At 44.5% G+C, this 17,389-nt stretch overlaps 2 protein-coding genes and 1 non-coding gene across 4 annotated transcripts; 1 reads left to right on the top strand and 2 right to left on the bottom strand.

The window, feature by feature from the left end:
- The first annotated feature begins 2,447 nt into the window (after window positions 1-2,447).
- Window positions 2,448-2,529, top strand: trnas-gcu (transfer RNA serine (anticodon GCU)). The gene has a single exon. It is a non-coding gene; the product is annotated as a tRNA-Ser (tRNA).
- Window positions 2,530-2,956: 427 nt separating this feature from the next.
- Window positions 2,957-8,260, bottom strand: LOC147187432 (BRO1 domain-containing protein BROX-like). The gene is made up of 13 exons (XM_086099966.1): window positions 7,807-8,260; window positions 7,260-7,388; window positions 6,941-7,047; window positions 6,564-6,660; window positions 6,361-6,456; window positions 6,191-6,263; window positions 5,990-6,095; window positions 5,748-5,837; window positions 5,354-5,439; window positions 5,184-5,265; window positions 4,681-4,831; window positions 4,366-4,525; window positions 2,957-4,248 (listed from the first exon to the last, which is right to left on the bottom strand). The coding sequence occupies exons 2-13, from the start codon at window positions 7,358-7,360 to the stop codon at window positions 4,165-4,167; spliced, it is 1,233 nt and encodes a 410-aa protein (XP_085956092.1). The 5' UTR covers window positions 7,361-7,388; window positions 7,807-8,260; the 3' UTR covers window positions 2,957-4,164.
- Window positions 8,261-8,418: 158 nt separating this feature from the next.
- LOC147187431 (alpha-1,6-mannosyl-glycoprotein 2-beta-N-acetylglucosaminyltransferase-like) lies at window positions 8,419-12,514 on the bottom strand. Of its 2 annotated transcripts, XM_086099963.1 has the most exons (3): window positions 11,107-12,514; window positions 10,976-11,024; window positions 8,419-10,779 (listed from the first exon to the last, which is right to left on the bottom strand). In XM_086099963.1, exons 1-3 carry the CDS (start codon window positions 11,170-11,172, stop codon window positions 9,623-9,625), a joined length of 1,272 nt encoding a protein of 423 aa, XP_085956089.1. In that variant the 5' UTR covers window positions 11,173-12,514; the 3' UTR covers window positions 8,419-9,622. The 2 variants fall into 2 exon arrangements, with proteins under 2 accessions (XP_085956089.1, XP_085956091.1); XM_086099965.1 differs by having other exon boundaries at window positions 8,419-11,024; window positions 11,107-12,509.
- Window positions 12,515-17,389: the final 4,875 nt, after the last annotated feature.

Genomic DNA, 17,389 nt, shown 5'->3' with positions numbered 1-17,389 from the left:
ACGGGGGCACTGCGATTTCAGGCTACGTGCTGAATGTGCCACAGGTTTCTGATAAACTAATAATAATTTCTGTATGTCGCTCCGACGTACAGAAATGGAACGTCATGTATCCTGGTGCGAGTATAGTGTCGTTTTCCTTCATTATCTCTGCATCACACCAAGGCTGCCCAACCTTTCTTAACCGAAGATCTGCTTTTCAAGCAAACAACCTCCCGCGATCAACACGTTACTGCAAGTGCACGCATACGCACGCACTCACGCATGCCACGATGAGCAACAGCCATAACAGATTCTAAAATGAACAAGACTGAAAAGTAGAGACAATGGTTTGTGAGTTTGCGAAAAGTAAAATCACTGCCTACCTGAGTTGGAGTCCTGACCCGGCGGCATGGGACGCCCTCCTGCGGCGTCTTCGGTGCAACAACGTCACTAACGTCGCTCACGCGTATCGTTTGAACATTTTTCTTCTGGCACTTCAGATTCCCATTGCCAGTGCCATCGGTCGATTGCAGGTTAAACCAACTTTGCATGAGGACAAACAAACAAAACAAACAAACAAGCAAAAGTGAGACGTCGACGCTTGATGCATGTGCAGACTGCCGATTGATTACAACTTCCGGTGATGCGGGTCACCTGCTTTTTTTCATTTTAATTTTATTTTTAGAAACTTTTTTTTTTTTGTAAAAGTGGGACTGATAGGATGCTCAGGGTGCAGTGTGCACTAGCACAAAAATGTAGAATATTAATAACACGCACACTGATACAAAAATCTTTTTTTTTTTCCCCATGACCCTCCAAATCCCTCGCGATCGACTTGGGACCACTCTCCATAAGATAAGATATCCTTTATTTGTCCCGCACTGGGGAAATTTACAGCCTCCAGCAGCAAGAATGTGGGTAGAAAGAAGAAAGAAGAAAAAACAAACAAACACCGTTCAATTAAGTGCAATATAAATACAAAATGGATCAATCGCAGTGCTATTTACAATTGTTTTTCACATCATTTAATTATTATTATTATTGTTGTTATTTTTATTCAGCAGTCGGTAGGAACGAGCGTCTGTATCTCTCCTTCTTGCAGCGCGGGTGTAACAGTCTCTGAGCTACCAAGTGCTGTCAGGGCGGGCTGGAGAGGGTGGAAGGGACTGTCCATCATAGCTTTTAGCTTAGTTAGCATCCTTCTGTTGCCCACCTCCTCCAGAGTGTCAAGGGAGCAGCCCAGGACAGAACTGGCCTTCCTGACCAGTCGCTCCAGTCTCTTTCTGTCCCGGCCTGAGATGCTGCCTGACCAGCAGACAACGCCATAATGGATGGCCGAGGCCACCACCGAGTTATAGAAAGTCTTAAGGAGCGACCCCTGAACCCCAAAAGACCTCAGTTTCCTCTGTCCTTTCCTAATCAGGGTGTCCGTGTTTGTAGACCAGTCCAGTTTGTTGTTCAGAAGAACACCTAGGTACTTGTAGGAGGTCACCCTCTCTATGTCCATACCCTGGATGTTCATCGGTGCTGGTGAGGACCGTTTCCTGCAGAAATCCACAACCAACTCCTTAGTTTTCCTAGGGTTGATCTGGAGGAGATTCTGCTGGCACCAGTCCACAAAGTCCTTCGTCAGTCCCCTGTACTCCCGATCGTCCCCTTCTGTAATGAGGCCAACAATCGCAGAGTCATCGGGGAACTTCTGAAGGTGGCAGTTTGGAGTGGCGTGTCTGAAGTCCGAGGTGTAGAGATAATGGTGCTGAACGAAATTATTTTTATGATCCTGTCCACATGTTTCCCTCACAGATCAATAACATGTCTTTATTTCAAGAGGGGAGAGCATCAAAACCAAAAGCCCTGCACTCACAAAGTTCTTTGGAAAGAACCGACTTTTTATTCATTTAGTTCAGACATATGAAGCTAACTTTCAAACTTCAGTTATAGTCCGATGAAAGCCGCCCTCGATCAACGAAGGGCTTGATGTCTACCAACCGGTTGACGGATTCGCCAGGCAAGATTATTGAACACAGGCCTGCAAATGAAGCCAAATGAATGTCAAATTCAGTTCTCATCTGATGGGCCCGTATTGTGCTTTGACACTTAAGAGTTGTAGTGTTCTTGTGATACCACGAGAGGACGCGCGAGAGTCTTAACGTTTGCAAAACTGGAAGATGTTATAATATCGGGCTATGATGATGTTATTGTCGATTTGTCTCTGTGTAGTTTAACAATAATTGGTGATAAGACGCAAATGTAATCGATTGCTTATGCATCTTCGTTTTTTTTTTTTGTTGAACTGAACTTAAATGCGTTCAATGTGAACGTCACAGTAAATGCTCTGGGAAATATGTTAGCATTGACGTGTTGGAAGTGTTTTTTCGTAAAAAAAATGGCAGCAAAGTTGGTTAGATATCGAAGCTTTATATGAGGCTATCTATACTTAGATATACATGTTAAGGGATGAGTCACAAGACGAGGTGGCCGAGTGGTTAAGGCGATGGACTGCTAATCCATTGTGCTCTGCACGCGTGGGTTCGAATCCCATCCTCGTCGGATAACTTTTTTAAGAGTCAGAAACGCTTGTCCTCTTGTAATTTTTATCACCATTTATAATCCATTTTGCATGGATTATAAATGTTTAGGAAACACTCGTGTTCTGTATACAGCCACTGACAGCTAATATATTTAACACTGCTACTGTGATAATAATAATAATAATAGATTTTATTTATAAGCGCCTTTCAAGACACCCAAGGACACTTTACAATAACAAAAAACACAAAACAATAAATATTGAGATGGTACAAAATGTTTGCTAAGTAACTAGCAAACTAGCAAGAAACAGTAATTCCTCTGGGGCACTTCTGTTACATAAATTAAATTAATTAATTAGCTTTTACATCTTGCAAAAAAAAAATAAAAAATGTGTGTACAGGATGCTCTAATACAATGACATAAATCCCAAAACACATACAAGGAATTAGTTATAATTGTGATTTAATATTGATTGTGATACAGTTTACATAAATTACAACAGGTAGTTTGCAATGATTTTCATTTGTGAGCACGAACCACGTGATGTCTACCTTTACTGATGAACAAGTGTCTTGATGAAAATACAAAACAACCATCGATCGGTTCCAAAGCGAAGAAAATTGTTTCTCGCATTGCATTCATGTTTTGTAGAATTTTGCCAGCATTCCCATTTTTTCACTGTGACCGTCGCCATCGAGCCTGGAGACAAAAATGTTGTGAGTAGCATACAACACAATTATAGCATACAACAATGTACACAATTTGACTGGCTGTGCTTCAGCTCACTTCGATTGAAATCCAACTGGGGAGTCTGTGAGGATATGATAATTGTCGGTCAAGCAGATCGTAAGAGCGCTTCCTTTAACTGTCTATTTGCATTTGCACTCAAGTCTCAGGGGAACGCCACCAAATAGCATACAGTGCACGTAGTGTTAACTATTAACGCTGCTTCCTCAGCAAGAAAAGAGTAAAAACATAAGTCAGCAGTTTATGCAAGGCAATTGTTACGTATGAAGAATATTACAAAAAAAATAAGGTGGACAATATTTTTGGAGTCACACTGAATTTGATACCGTTGGTTTTAAGTTGTACCCTAAAATATCCAGAAAATGAAGAAATAAGGAACTATGATTATGAGGGGCAAAATCCCAAGAATAAGCCATCTTGTTTTTTGGTTTTTATTCTTGATTAGTAAACCGACAGATCCATGGTAGGTCCAAAAAAAAAAAAAAAACGCCTACGCTTGTGAACTAACATTATTGGAAACCGCTTCACCTACAATACACTAAATTAGGTCATCAGTCTGATTTATTTTGTTTATCCATTATGGATTTACATTCATGTAAAATGATATGACTTTTAGTCATAAATTTCTTGGAGTGAATTTGAAGAAGAATAAACCCAGCTACCTCAGGCTGAATGACAAAGTCTGAGCCGAGTACACTTAAAGGTTTACATAACGGGGCACAGTTTCAATCAAATGCCACAAATACTCGGTCTTTACTATGAGCTCTAAAAAGAACCATAACTGGCAATGGCAATAACGATGGCGGTTACATCGGAATACACAAAACATTCCAGCATACATGTAAGAGGATAACTTGTGTGGATACTGGATGCTACTGCATCATGAGAGGAATGACTCAAATGAATTTAGGAAATGGCGCAGCCCGTGTCCTTCTGGGGCTTTAAATCAGGTTCCTTCATTGGTTTCACATCTTCCTCTTTAAGCTTTGCCTGGAGGGGGAAAAAAGGCACAATAAACATGATTACTAGGAATAATTTGAATTGCGGCACCAAACCCGGGGGAAAACAAACAAACAAAAAAAAATCATTGAAGGCGAGTTTTATGACCTTGTCATTTTTGGCTCCCTTGGTCAGGTCAAAGGTGGCATAAACTTCGGGAGTACACTGCTCACTGGGGGGCGGCAGTTCAAAGGGGACTGGCTCGACCAGGCCATAGTTTGCCTTCAACTCTAGCTGGGGAGGTTCAGCCGGGACCTTGTGGAAGTATCTGGGAGAAAATAATGCGCACCAAATAAATGCTTACGGTGAATTGTGTCAATGGTGATATGATTTCACAAGAACCAAACCTTTTTTTTTTTTGGCAGTTGCTACGTCGCACGTCACAGCTTATGTGCGCGTGGTGTGTATGTGTGCGTTACTCACATGAAGCCATTCTCTCTCTGGCACTTTTCCAGTGTGTTCTTAATGAAGCCACCCAGTTTGAGGAAGAAAAGCTGCTCAGATGGTTTGGCCGTGGTGCCCGGACCTTTGGTGTGACGATAGTCTTTACACAGTTCTTCAGCCCGGGAATACGCTACCAAAAAAAAGAAAAGTCCTTTATTTCAATGAGGAAGGCAGCCAGTCAAGTGAGCAAAAGTGAGAATTTGGGCCTGTACAGACCAATCTGAGAACAACCAGGCCTGTGTGGTGATGCACTGTACTCAAGGTTCAACAGCAAATATCGTTTTGCAGCCACGTTTCCATTTTCAACTTGTACGGTGCGTCATTACTTGGCTTTTTCATTTTTTTGAGGCTCAACGGGGGTGACTTGAGACTGCGCGAGTTGCACAACCTGCTTGACTTGACGTCAAAGAGCGAGCTACCGTTCCAAAAATTCCAAACTTATTTTTGCCGAGACGTACAGTAATTCAAAGCGAGGCAAATACCCTTTTCTGCTTCTTGGAGAGATCGGATCGCCTCGCCACACTTATCATTCGCCAGCAGTGTCTGTCCGTGATAGCAATACGCCTGCAAACGCAAAAGTGTTGCCCACCACACTGCTGAGAATATGACATCGCATAGTACATCGAACCCTCAGGCGAGCAAACAAACTTACATAAGCCATGTAGAAGAAGAACTTCAGCTGGAGATACTTCCTCCACTTGCCGCTGTACTCGGGCTCCAAAGTGTTCAGAGTGTGGTCTGGAGACAAAATCGGCAGGTTTTCATCATAACGAACCGTCGCTTCGGTGCGGTCGAACCTCTTTGCAACGCACCTGTTTGCGACGTTCACATTTCTCCCGATTTCACGTTGTTCATTTTGAAAAGGCCTTCGTTAGGACGGACCGCAGGAAGCTAACTGCCCCGCGACAAGATTCGTTACGTCCCCGAAAGTACGTCGTCACGAGGTTCGACTGCACTGCCGCGAGTCACATCGGAATGGACACGACGGACTTAAAACAACTTGACAAATGACGATAACGAAACGAATCCGGTCCCGAAACGCTCACCGGCTTTCTGATAAAAGTTTGCCGTCTCCGATGCCAACGCGGCGACAATTGAGGCGTTGTGCTTCAGTTCAATGGCTCTGGCGATGGTCACTGCGGAGGAACAACAATGTTTGCATAATCAAATATGCTCGTCAAGACTGCGAGCAAATTCTCTTTGAGTTTGTTGCCTCAGGAACTTCTGAGGAGAAGATAACAATCCAATTTGAGGCAAGCGCCTGTTTTCCAGTAACGGCAGAACAAACCTTCTTGAGCTTCTGCCTGAGACTGGATCATGTAGGCGTCAATCACTCTGGGATCCAGGTCCCTCCCTTTTTCTGCAGGGGTGATGAGACGAGGGATGTGGGCCTCCTATCAGAAAATCACAACCATTTCCTCCATTTTGTTTTCATATTAAGTCATCATGGCAGCACGCGAAAGACATTTTGTGACGACGTCTCCGTTACCCGAAGATTTTTGAAGATTCCGGCAGCCACTTTCAGGCTGCGGTGAACAACTTTTGCTTCGTCCTCTGACACGCTGTCAAAAATGAAAAATGTTTAAAAAAAATTTAAAAAAAACAGTTTAAAGCAGGTCACCTTTAGTAATGTTTCAAGACAATGACACAAACACGTACTTTTCTTTTCCGGCAAGTCTGGAGGCGAACTTGGTGTACCAGAGCGCGACGTTGAAGGCCATGGAGACCAGCTCGAAAACCGCATCCTGTTGGGCACTTGGACCGCAGCGCGGAACAAGGGCAACGTTAAAACAAAGTCATCAACTGAGGTACGGCATGTTGCTAGAGTGGGAGTGGAAAGGCTTCCGACAATTGACGCGTACCTCGGTGTGTTCCCTTGTAAAGTATCAGTCCATTTGAAGTTCTGAATGTATCTCATCTTGTTGTCCTGTGTAGTTCCATCCAAGGAGACAATGAAGCCTGTCGGATCAGGAAGCGCACTTCAACAAGGTTTGGTTTGTCCCCAAATGATTCATTTAGCAAGACGCCCGACTTCTGTGTGCTTGACGATACTACAAATTGTCAAGTGAACAAAGTGGTCTATTCGTCCGGCGACTAATCGGGCCACATTATCTGTCGCAGCGAATGTCGCAATTTTAGGAACAAAAATGCATTGTAGTTCAGATGATCTGATTAACAGTGGCACACACTATATTTGACAAATTCTTTTGGGGGATTTTGTGTGACTGTGACAACTAACATTGCAGGAGGGAGAAGTATGCATCTGTGGCACTTTTCATCATCTCCGCGTTGCAGGTGACATCCGTGAACATTTCCAGCAGCCTTGCTCTGGTTGTCCTTAGGTCACTGCATTTGTGAACAACACGTCAATCGTTAGATGGCGTTTCTTGATCAAACAGGAAACCATGTCATGCAGAGCATTGGGCTGGCTGAAAGATCTTAATCGGGAGACCGCACAGTTTAAGATCAACATAGCAACCAATGTTTTATCACCATTAGAAATACCCACGTCCAGATTTGATGACACTATCATTATTATATCAACACATCAGACATACTTGCAGATTTTATTGGCAGCGGGGCTCCCTGCTACACCATAAAAATTAAAGGAGACGGGCGCTGTCGCCTTCAGAGGGTTTCGGTGAAACCAGTGTGCCATCTCCTGGGTGAGGGCACGCCAATAATGGCTGCAACAGTAAACATGAAAAATGTTAATACTTGAGTCATGCATTGACATTCGATTGAGAAATGTTTGACGTGGATAAGTTTCGACGACTTAATTCCAGGGAAGATAGCTTGCGCTAGCTAATAGCTAACAGTTAACTCGCCGTTCCTCTACTAAGACGACACAAAAACAACACAACACACACACGAATCCCTTTTCTACTACAAAATTTTCACTGGGCCTCAATTAATTATTTGCACATTGTATCGTTGTCTCAAAAAGAAACGATTACGTTAGGATTACACAAATTACGGAGATTGGAGAACAGCTATCGGCTAACATTAACGCTGGTTTTATCCAAAACGATAATAATACATCGACCTATTCTTCACATCACCAACATGTAATACAACGTGTAAAATATTGGGTTAAATACTTACCAATCTTCGTGACGTTTGTTTTTGGTAAAGTGGCGGAAAGTGACAAGTTACTTCCGGAAATAAACTGGGACTGAAGTAGTCATGGTACCTCCGCTTGCGACTCGATAGCCGACCAATAGCGAAGCAGTGGGCCGGACCTTGCTTCGGTGACGTCACAAATGACGTTGCAACCACTTCCTACTTCACTGAGCAATCAACTGTATACTTCTTATCAGAAGCTAAATGTGTCAATGCTAATCTGAATGCAACTCAATTAGTCATTTTGGGCATTGAGGAGTGTTACAATGTCACAGGGGCCATGGCTTGTGGGTCTGGATCTTTGCCCAGCATGGCTACAAAGTTTTGGCCGGAGAAATTCGGTGTGCCGCACTGTCCGCAGCGTGGCAAAACTCAGAATAGCGAGCTTGACTTGGTGTTTGACAGTTGGTCTGTGGGCAGGCTTTGAGGAGAACCATCTCTTTGTGAAGAGGAACAAGCAACAGAAAGCCAATTCCCTGTGAATTGTCCCCTTTTCACACTTTTTAAAAATCTAATAAACACTCAACTAACACTCCAATCAGTACTGTACTCGTTAAACCCCCGGAAGCAGGAAGTACTTTTACCACAAATGAATAGGGAAAATATATATATATTTTTTTTCCACTGTGAAAAAAAATATTGATCATCAATAAAGAGGTATTACAATTTTCCAAAATTAGTCAAGACAAAAATGTATATCTGCGCCACGCCACCGACTTGAGAATCAACACATTAATATCAGAGGCTGTTATTTGTAGGATACAGCATGTTCAGTATATTCTGCACCGAGAATGACTAAATAGAGTTGAGAATCTAATCAGTGCACCATCTAGCGTAGCTCGTTGTCCAACAAACAAGATGTCACTGTTCATTTCAAATAATACACATCTGCAAAATAATTACATTAATCCCCGACTCCTTTTATAACATTTCAGACAAATCCTAAATGCTTTCTTGACACTCGGCTGAGGTATGAAGGAACAATCAAAAGGCACTACTGGTCAGATGAACCAAAAATTACCATCATGAATAAGGACAGTGTTAAACTTCAGCTTTACACTGCCAAAACAATTCACATTAAGGCATTTTTCACTTTTGTTTGTATCGCAAATGCAGTTTGGGATCCGTTGGGACAAAGTTCCAAAAGGACACTTTTCTGCCGCTTCAAGAGCAAACACGGGGGGGGGGGGGGGGGGGGGGGTCAATAAATCAAGCCGTCACTGTTGACTTTGCAGTATTCAGTAACTTGCATTATGTGCGTCAGTTTAACATTTTCATCCCTTCCATGTTTTAACTGCACTTGAAATTGTACCGATGAAAGCACAACTATAAACAAAGCGAGTGAATTTCACAGATGCAGTGCGAGACATGACACACTTGTGTCAAACATGCTGTCAATCATGGAAAAAAATGCTCAAAAGGTTTGGAATAGGTAAAGCATCCATCCATTTTATACCGCTTATCCTAATAAGGATTACCGGGGTAAGTGGTAGAGCTAACTTTGGACAAAAGGCGGGTTTCACCCTGGTCTAGATGCTCGCCTTTCACAGACCAATAGCACGATAGACTAACATTATTAACAAAGAATATTCACATTATGAACAGTCTTTGGCAATGACACATCTTTGCAAAAGTATGCCCAACACGCTTGGACTTGATTTGCTTGTCAAGACCCGTCAAGCGTTAAAAACACACAGTAACGACTCTTGAACCCTCACTAGCAAATGTGTAAGTTGGAAAAATGTGCAGAATGGACCTTTTTTTTTTTTTTAAATACATGTCACAGTAAGGGCAGACTTTAAAGTCGTTTGGCATAGTTATTGCATAGAATATGGTCTCGGACATCTCCCCATCCTCCATTCTTCATGTGGTCCTTGTGCTGAGCTGCTTCGGAAGACGTAAGGACAAGAGAAGGAGGGAAAAGGGCACCTTGAGCCATCTTCAGCGTCTCCTCAACCTTTTGCGAGGCCCATTCTGGCTTGCAGTTCTGCTTCTGGTGCAGCCCACAATCTCCGGTGTGAAGAACCCGAGAGCCCTGCGCCACCAGCACTTTGATAGGCTTTGCGATGCAGGTAGCCGAAAGGTGCTGCAGCGTCCAGTCCCAGTTGTAATCGTCGTAGGTGCAGAATTGGTCGCTACAGCCCATCAGCTTGTAGTACATCTCTCTGGAGACGGCCATGCCGATGTTGTGTTTCGTGGACAACCACCCTGTGGTCAATACCTTGTTCGACAGCGTGGGGAAGCCGGTGAAGTCATTATGGTTTCCCAAAGCCAGCAAATCACAATCCCGGCAACTACTCTTCCCGAACTCAAGCATTAACTTATAGAAGTGGAAAAAGTCTGGTAAAATGTAGTTGTCCTCTTCCAGAAATATGACCGGTCCGCTGTAGCCCTGCATCGCTCGCACTCGCTCCCACACAAAATGCAACTTCCACCACCAGTGATGTTTGGTTTGAGTGACGGAGGCTTGTCTGTAGTGGCCGTAAGAGTCTGGGTGCTCCGCATTGAGGCATCCCGTTTTGATGGCATCGTCTTTGGATGAGTTCCATGGGCAGTCCCGTGGATCCTGCCCAGGAAATTCAGCGGGATACAGCTGAGCGCTGAACGGGAAATAAATTTGCAGGACCTTGCAGAATGCGATCCCTTTCACAATGGCGTTGATTTCCGCTGAAAAATAGTCATGGCTGAAGATGAGGAGGAAGCGGCGGACCTCTGCGGCTTTCTCCAGGGAGTTGATGAGAAGCTGCAGGTATTCCGGTCGGTTGTGGACCTGGACGACCAGCACCAGTTGGGGCTCCCCTGGAAACCGCTCGGCGTTTAAAATATGTTGTTTGTGATTTGCGCTGTAGACGGATTGCGTCAGGTCTGACAGTGACCCGGAAAAGTCGAACTTAATGGTGTTACTTGAGCGTGTGCCTCGACGAGCTGGATTATTCGAGCCACTGGCGTCGTTCTCTGAAATTGACAGCACACGCGTGGAAACCAAAAGGGTCCCAACGAAAAAGGAAACGACCAAAAGCACCAGCACATTCTTTTTAGCCAGTCGCAACCTCATTTTGGAAAGCTCAGTAAAACAAGGTTTGATCACCGGCGGCACACATTATCTAGAAAGTTGCAATTTGGCGTCACGTGTGTTGAACATTCAACTAACTTTTCACACCGTGCCAGCGGCCACACGCGTTGCTGCTTTCTTTGAACGCCTGTGAGAAGAAAGGAGCCGAATTAAGGCTTCACACGAGTACAAATGTCGTCGTGTGAAAAGTTAGCTTCTCCCAGACTTACCCCGGCTGCAATGTAGCTTGACAGCGAGCACTGCTCGGAACGGGAAGTCTGACGGATGTGTTGCATCTTCTCTAACTCCACACCTCATTGAATGCTGACGTGTACAAAGTGACAAGGCGTACGGGAGTTGACGCCCCTAAGACAAGCTCCGCCCCTAAGACAAGCTCCGCCCCTGCCTTGCAGGCCACAGGAAGGGGAGGACCTCTCTCCGAGCTCCAAAATGAGTCATTTTGGTGCTGGTTACCTTTTTTTAAAGCATCTGCGGCATTCATCTGCCGAAAAAATGTGATTGTGTCTGACAATAAATACTTTAAACATCCATGAGGAGGATTGGGAAAATCACCCAAGGGTTACTTGAGCGTTGACTGTTGTGTTCGTGTAAGGAAAGAAAAAAAAAACACGCTTTGAAACAACATGGCGTCACATGAGCCTAATAAATAATGTTACCTGCCGCTTGGTGGTAGCAGTGCGCAATTGTGCAAAGCCACCACCATCGTTCAGTTAATGTCTTGAAATATTTCCCTTCATTTTTCACTGTACCACTGAGAAATCTTCGGGCAATTCATGCGGGAAGGCTATTTTTTTGTACAATATTACGCGGGGGGCGGGGGGGGGGCTACATATAAGTTCATAATATATTTATCTAAAAACATTGGACTCGACACAAGCAAAAATTGTTGCGATTGCTCTGTTTCAAAGCATGCCGAATTGAAAAAAAATGTCACCTTTGAAATTTTTCGCAATTTTTTTTCCCCCAGCCAGCAAGACCCCAAAAGTAGAAATTCTTGACAAAGAAACGCATTGGTAATAGGGTGGTACAGTGGGCGACATCCGCCTCACAGTGCAAGGGTGCAGGGTTCGATTCCAGCTGGGGCCTTCCGTTGGGTTTTCTCACCGTGGTGGGTTTTTTCCAGGTACTCCGGTTTCCTTCCACATTTCAGAAACATGCATGGCAAGTTAATGGAACACGACTTCCTCTAGATTTGGGTTGTCCAGAGGGTTATGGCCGGGTTGCGCCGTCTCTCCGTACCTCTTCCGGATCGTGACTCAGCTACTTGCGGACCACATTCAATACATTTCGGTGAAAGGGATCTCCTTTGCTCTCAGAAAGTTGGTTTTCACGTCATTGGCAGATGACACTATAATTGTGAAAAATCTTGCACTGGATTCCAACTAGTCAAAACAAGGCGGTGGTTCGATTTGCGGACAATTTTACTCGTCGTTTTCAAGTTGTTTAAAAGGGCAACTAAGGCTCTCAAAAGCAGAATTGGATGCAAAGGCTCTTCCCAAATGAACCCCGCGTGGACCCTCAAACACGTGACATGAGATAAGTAAACAAATTAACATTGCTGAGGCGCATAAGGAGGTCATCGTGCTGCCGGTAAAAACATGACGCGAAGGACTCAAGCTCAGTTTTCTTCCTGTGTGGTGCACCCGCACTGCCGTCAATCATCACCCCACATGAACACGGAGTCATCGGAAACTCGTTGAAGTAAGCCAACGGTGTGTGTCATTGTCCCGGGAAGATTTCAGCATCGTGACTGGCCTTCCTGGAACGGTTACTACCTTGACTCGGAGCTCCAGTTTCTGTCGCGGAAAGCGATGTTATATTTTTCGGGGGAAAAAAGTCTTAAGCCGAAGGAACTGGTCGTCATCCCAAACATCCATGTCAAAATGTTTGGCCTAATCTCGAAAATCGATGTCTTCTGATCCTGTTGTTGATGTCCTCTGATCAACAACAGCTGGGTGTCATTCAACTATGAGCTAAGCCCCGGGGGCCATTTGCAGCCTTGCCCAGGACATGAGCAAAAAAAAAAAAAAAGAAAAACTCTCTCTCCTCTCTCTCTCTCTCTCTCATCTCTCTCTCTCTCTCTCTCTCTCTCTCTCTCTCCTCTCTCTCTCTCTCTCTCTCTCTCTCTCTCTCTCTCTCTCTCTCTCTCTCTCTCTCTCTCTCTCTCTCTCTCTCTCTCTCTCCTCTCTCTCTCCCCCCCCCCCCCCCCCCCCTATATACACAAAAAATGATATTTGACATGTGCCGCATGGTTGTTCTTTTTTGGTTCCGAATGTGGAGGTGGCTTTGGCTGCTGTTAAGTGCAGAGCTGGATCAGCTGGATCTATCCCGTGAGATAGGGGGCCGTTGGCCGCCCCAAAAAAACTTCACCTTTAACAGAAAGCTGACGAACCAGACAATATAAACAATACAGAATTGCTTTCTTGGATGATTTTAGCATGCTTCAAAACGTTTTAGAAATTTAAAGTGGCCCTTTTATCCTTCCATTTTTATGCATGTGGCTCTCAAAAAAAATAAATAAATAAATAAATAAACAGTTCGGGCACCCGTGAGCAAAGTTAACATCATCGTGTGCTGCTGCGTTGCCATCAACATTTCTCAATGCCTTCATTTTCTTGGAAATTCCTAATACTTCCCAGAGATGGCGGTTACCGCGTCAGCGTACTTTGTGCATTCCTTTCTCTGTTCCTCTGTGTAAACATCCAACTTTCATCTCTGTTCTTCTTGCTCTTTCTGTAGTTAGGTGCATTTGTTAAAGAGGCTCTTTCCTGTCGGGTCTTCCAAGTCTTTTTGGCTGTGTCCCCCGTGAGAATGTGGACCGTTATGACAACGCTGAAATCTAGAGATAACATTTTCCAAAAAACAAGGTGCTTATTTTTTCTCATCTAAACCCCCCCCCCCCCCCCCCCCCCCCCCCCCCCCGGAGAGAGTTGCAAGCTGTTGACGGCGCATCGCGCCTGTGAAGTGAATACGTGATCTTAGTGTGAAGAAGCAAAAGGGATCCAGATTTGATGCGCAGCTCAAACTTGCACAGCCACTTGCGGACTTTTGTCAGGGTGTTGACATTCACGTGGTGAGAACTAAGTAAGAACAGATGAGTGGACGCCGGCCATGCGCAAATATGACACCTCACGTTGTCAATTCCCGTTGGGGAAACGAGGGCCTGTAAACTTGTGCTGAAGAGTTTGCGCTATGATATGATAACTGTTTGTGTCTTTTGGTCGTAACGTTAGTAACCCCTCACTGGTGTGCACTGACGAGTATGCAAAAGTAGAAAGCAACACAACTGATTATTAACTCATTCAGTACCGGCCAATTCTAGACCAAGTCTGAAAAGACGTTTAAAAACGTCATTGGGAGTGAATGAGTTAAATGAAGTTCATTTAATTTCGTTTCCTCAATTTGAACACGTGATTCTGAGATCTTCTTTTGAACTCACATTTAACATACAAATAAACATGTGGCCTTCAAAATTAAGGAATTATACATTAAAAATTGTATTCTGGTATTGCTCAACTGGAGTCCGTTTGGGTGCTTTTATTTTCCGACCCCCGTGCAGAGACCGCTGGGCAACTCGGACGGTCTCGCTGGCTCTCCTCGGCCACGTCAAGAGCGAGAGTGGCAGAAAACAAACATCAGCAAAATATACAATTTTTTAAAAAAAACATACCTGTGAGCGGAAAATGAGGTACGAGGCCGATGTGCAACTCGGACGGACTCGCTGGCTCTCCTGGAGATCACAAACAACATTTTCTTAAATAAGACAATTGTTTTGCACCCTTTTTTTTTTCCTTTTACCCATGCTTGTCTGTGTTGAAAAGACTGCGCGGTTTAAATCATTTTTAGACATAGCCAAAAAATGTTTTGTGCAGGTCTTTGCAGAATTTCCAAAGGGCAAATCTGCGCAGGAGGTGAAATATTTCCCCCTCTTACAAATCCCCATGTCCTTTGATAAAAGATGTGGCCCGTTGATTGCGAGCCACTTATCACGCATCTCTATGACGTAACAAAATCACCATGCCGAGCTTGCAGTGGAAATTGTCTTCAAGGATCCCTTAATTTTTGAAGGTGGATTTGCTTAACTTCAGATCACGTGGCCTCATTTTATTCACTGCCAGAGAGGCATTCGTGTGCAGGAGACACTTTCAAATTCAGCTGAGCAGAGGAAGCTTGCGATAAACAAAGTGTTAGGGAGTCACTGCGAACCGGGTGCGCGCAAACATGAGAGAAGGACTTCCCGGCGAAATCAAATCAAACTTCCGGGTTTGTGGCGTTTGTCTGATCCCAAGATTTTGTAACAGAAGCTGGCCTCTGGTTTCTCACCACCGGGACACTCACGCCGCCATTAATGGACCGACAGCCGGCAGGCAGGAGTCGTTGAACTGTGTTCGGGTTCTCTTCAGCCGCAGAGGAAAGGAATGTTTGAAACAAATGATTGATGACGGCGGTGGAGGATAGTCCAGGGAGAACGGTAGGGGGGCGGGGGGAATTTGTAGCAGAAACAGTGAGGACCAACACTTGCGGAAATATGTGCGCCAAAAAGAGTTGTTGTTGTTTTGTTTGTAGTCACCGTTACCATGGCGTTGAAGAACACATGACGCACGCCGTCTTGAGGAAAAACTGGTCTTCATTTGAGTTCTGGTTTTTAAGCTCCGACTGCCATTCCATAATTGGAACATGGCAGCATGAAAACATCGAACAGTCAGAAGATAATCATGCTTTGGAGCGGAACCTCAAACGTGCGCCTCATTTTTGGCTCAAACGTGAGGGTGAACTGCTGAATGTTCATTTGCACGTGGCAATGATGCTAACGGCGTAGTTATTTTCTCTTGCTCTACAGTCGTTTACCCGTTGAATAAAAATGTTTGAATTCAGGACCTCCGTGGCCGTATCGAATCTAACGACGGAATGAATTGTGGCTTCCGTCGTTGGTAACAAGCTCGAGATGCGCGTATTTGCGCGCGCGTCGAACCGCGTTTTGCTTTAATGCAACCTTTTAAAAACGCACGTCAGAGTGAACTCAACTCGGCCGAACGCTCGGGCAGGATCTCAAGTTATGCGGCCTCCCTCTCGGCTCCAATTATGCCGCCGCCGCGAACGATGCCGCGCAGTCACGGCCAGAAATGTCAACCGTGTGTGCTTTGTTATTTCACAAGGCCGCATTATCGGATGGGATTTTACAATGTCCTATTTTAGACAATACGCTATCATATTTTCAGGGTACGATGCTGCCAAGCTAAATTTGTTGAGACCGGTTGAACAACGGGTTAGAATAGAACCTAATAAGAAACTTCAAAATAATAATAACCAGGACCTCCACCAGAAATGAGATCGGTTGAAGACAAACTTGACGTTCGTGTATTCAATTAATGAACGCTGCAGAAGGCATCTTGACATCTTACGTGGGTTTCAATTGCACCTGGTGGTCAGCAGACGGAAGGAAATTAAAAATCGGCCCTTCGGGGCAACGTGTATTTGTCAGCGCGGTGTTCTTTTGAATAGCAGTGCCCGCCTTTCTTCGTATGACCTCATTGCCCGTGCAGTTGGGATTTGCGGACAAAGGTGCATATCCCTTTCAAATCATCAGCTAATAAAGACAAATAAATACCTCAATCGAGTCTGGCGCTATTTAATGCGGCGCAGCGAGGAAATGGCAGTTTTCCCAAGACGGCCCATTTGTTGACGACAGGCGGTAAAAAACAAAAAAAAAAGGAGCGCCGCTTTTTGTTTCAAAGTTGGCACGAGAAAACTGATAAAAGGTCAAGGCTTCTTGGAGGGGGTAACGAGTGACACAGCGGTGAGCCAATCCTTGATCGCTTTCCACACAACCGAGTGGCAGGAAGCGTACTGTTGGTTTTGAGAGACCCTTTGGGCCCCAAATTGATTTTATTTCCACAGGGCTCCAAATCCCGACTTACATAGCTCAACTTCAATTTGTATTTTTAGCGAGGAGGGGAGGATTGGATGGGGAATCCATTTGTCTTCCCAGCCAATAGTAAAATCCTTTTTATTTATTTTTTTTTTTCCTTCGACTCGCTGACTGAGTTCAATATTTTTGCATTCTCATGCTCTGCAGCTGTTGGCGTGAACTAGCGGTGTCCAAACTTTTTTTTTTTTTTTTTTTTTGAAAGCCACATGCATAAAAACGGAAGGATGAAAGGGCCCCCGGGCCGTAGTTTGGACACCCCGGTGCGAATGTATTGCCACGCAAATATTGCGCACGCAATGAATAATTAAAAACAGCGCAGGCATAATGGAAGAAATAAACAAAAAAAACGTAAAAGGAACGCGAATGTTGACGTAATGGACTTGCAGTCATCATGAGCGCGTTATTTGTCTGCCCGATGGCCTTACGGAGTAACGTGAGGGATTTATTTCCAGTGTTTCGCTTTGTAGAAAACAGTCGTGCGATCGTACAGGTCCTTGCTGACCCCGGTGTTCAAGTGCGCGGAACAAAAGTTGCGTAAAGAGCCAGCGAGTGTGTGTGTGTGT

The sequence above is a fragment of the Hippocampus guttulatus genome, chromosome 20 (assembly GCF_054856545.1).
Source record: "Hippocampus guttulatus isolate MCC_2025c chromosome 20, RoL_Hgut_1.0, whole genome shotgun sequence".
Lineage (NCBI taxonomy): Eukaryota > Metazoa > Chordata > Actinopteri > Syngnathiformes > Syngnathidae > Hippocampus > Hippocampus guttulatus.
The sequence above is the reverse complement of the archived record's forward strand: the minus strand, read 5'-3'. Positions and strand labels throughout refer to the sequence as shown.

Coding starts and splice junctions, on each gene's coding strand:
- LOC147187432 (XM_086099966.1), bottom strand. CDS start 7,360: ATGGCACACTGGTTTCACCGAAACCCTCTGAAGGCGACAGCGCCCGTC. Junction 6,661..6,940: donor ATACTTCTCCCTCCTGCAAT/GTTAGTTGTCAC, acceptor CTGATCCGACAG/GCTTCATTGTCTCCTTGGAT. Junction 5,266..5,353: donor TCTTCTTCTACATGGCTTAT/GTAAGTTTGTTT, acceptor TTGCGTTTGCAG/GCGTATTGCTATCACGGACA.
- LOC147187431 (XM_086099963.1), bottom strand. CDS start 11,172: ATGCAACACATCCGTCAGACTTCCCGTTCCGAGCAGTGCTCGCTGTCA. Junction 11,025..11,106: donor CAAGCTACATTGCAGCCGGG/GTAAGTCTGGGA, acceptor TTCTTCTCACAG/GCGTTCAAAGAAAGCAGCAA. Junction 10,780..10,975: donor CCGCTGGCACGGTGTGAAAA/GTTAGTTGAATG, acceptor TGTCAATTTCAG/AGAACGACGCCAGTGGCTCG.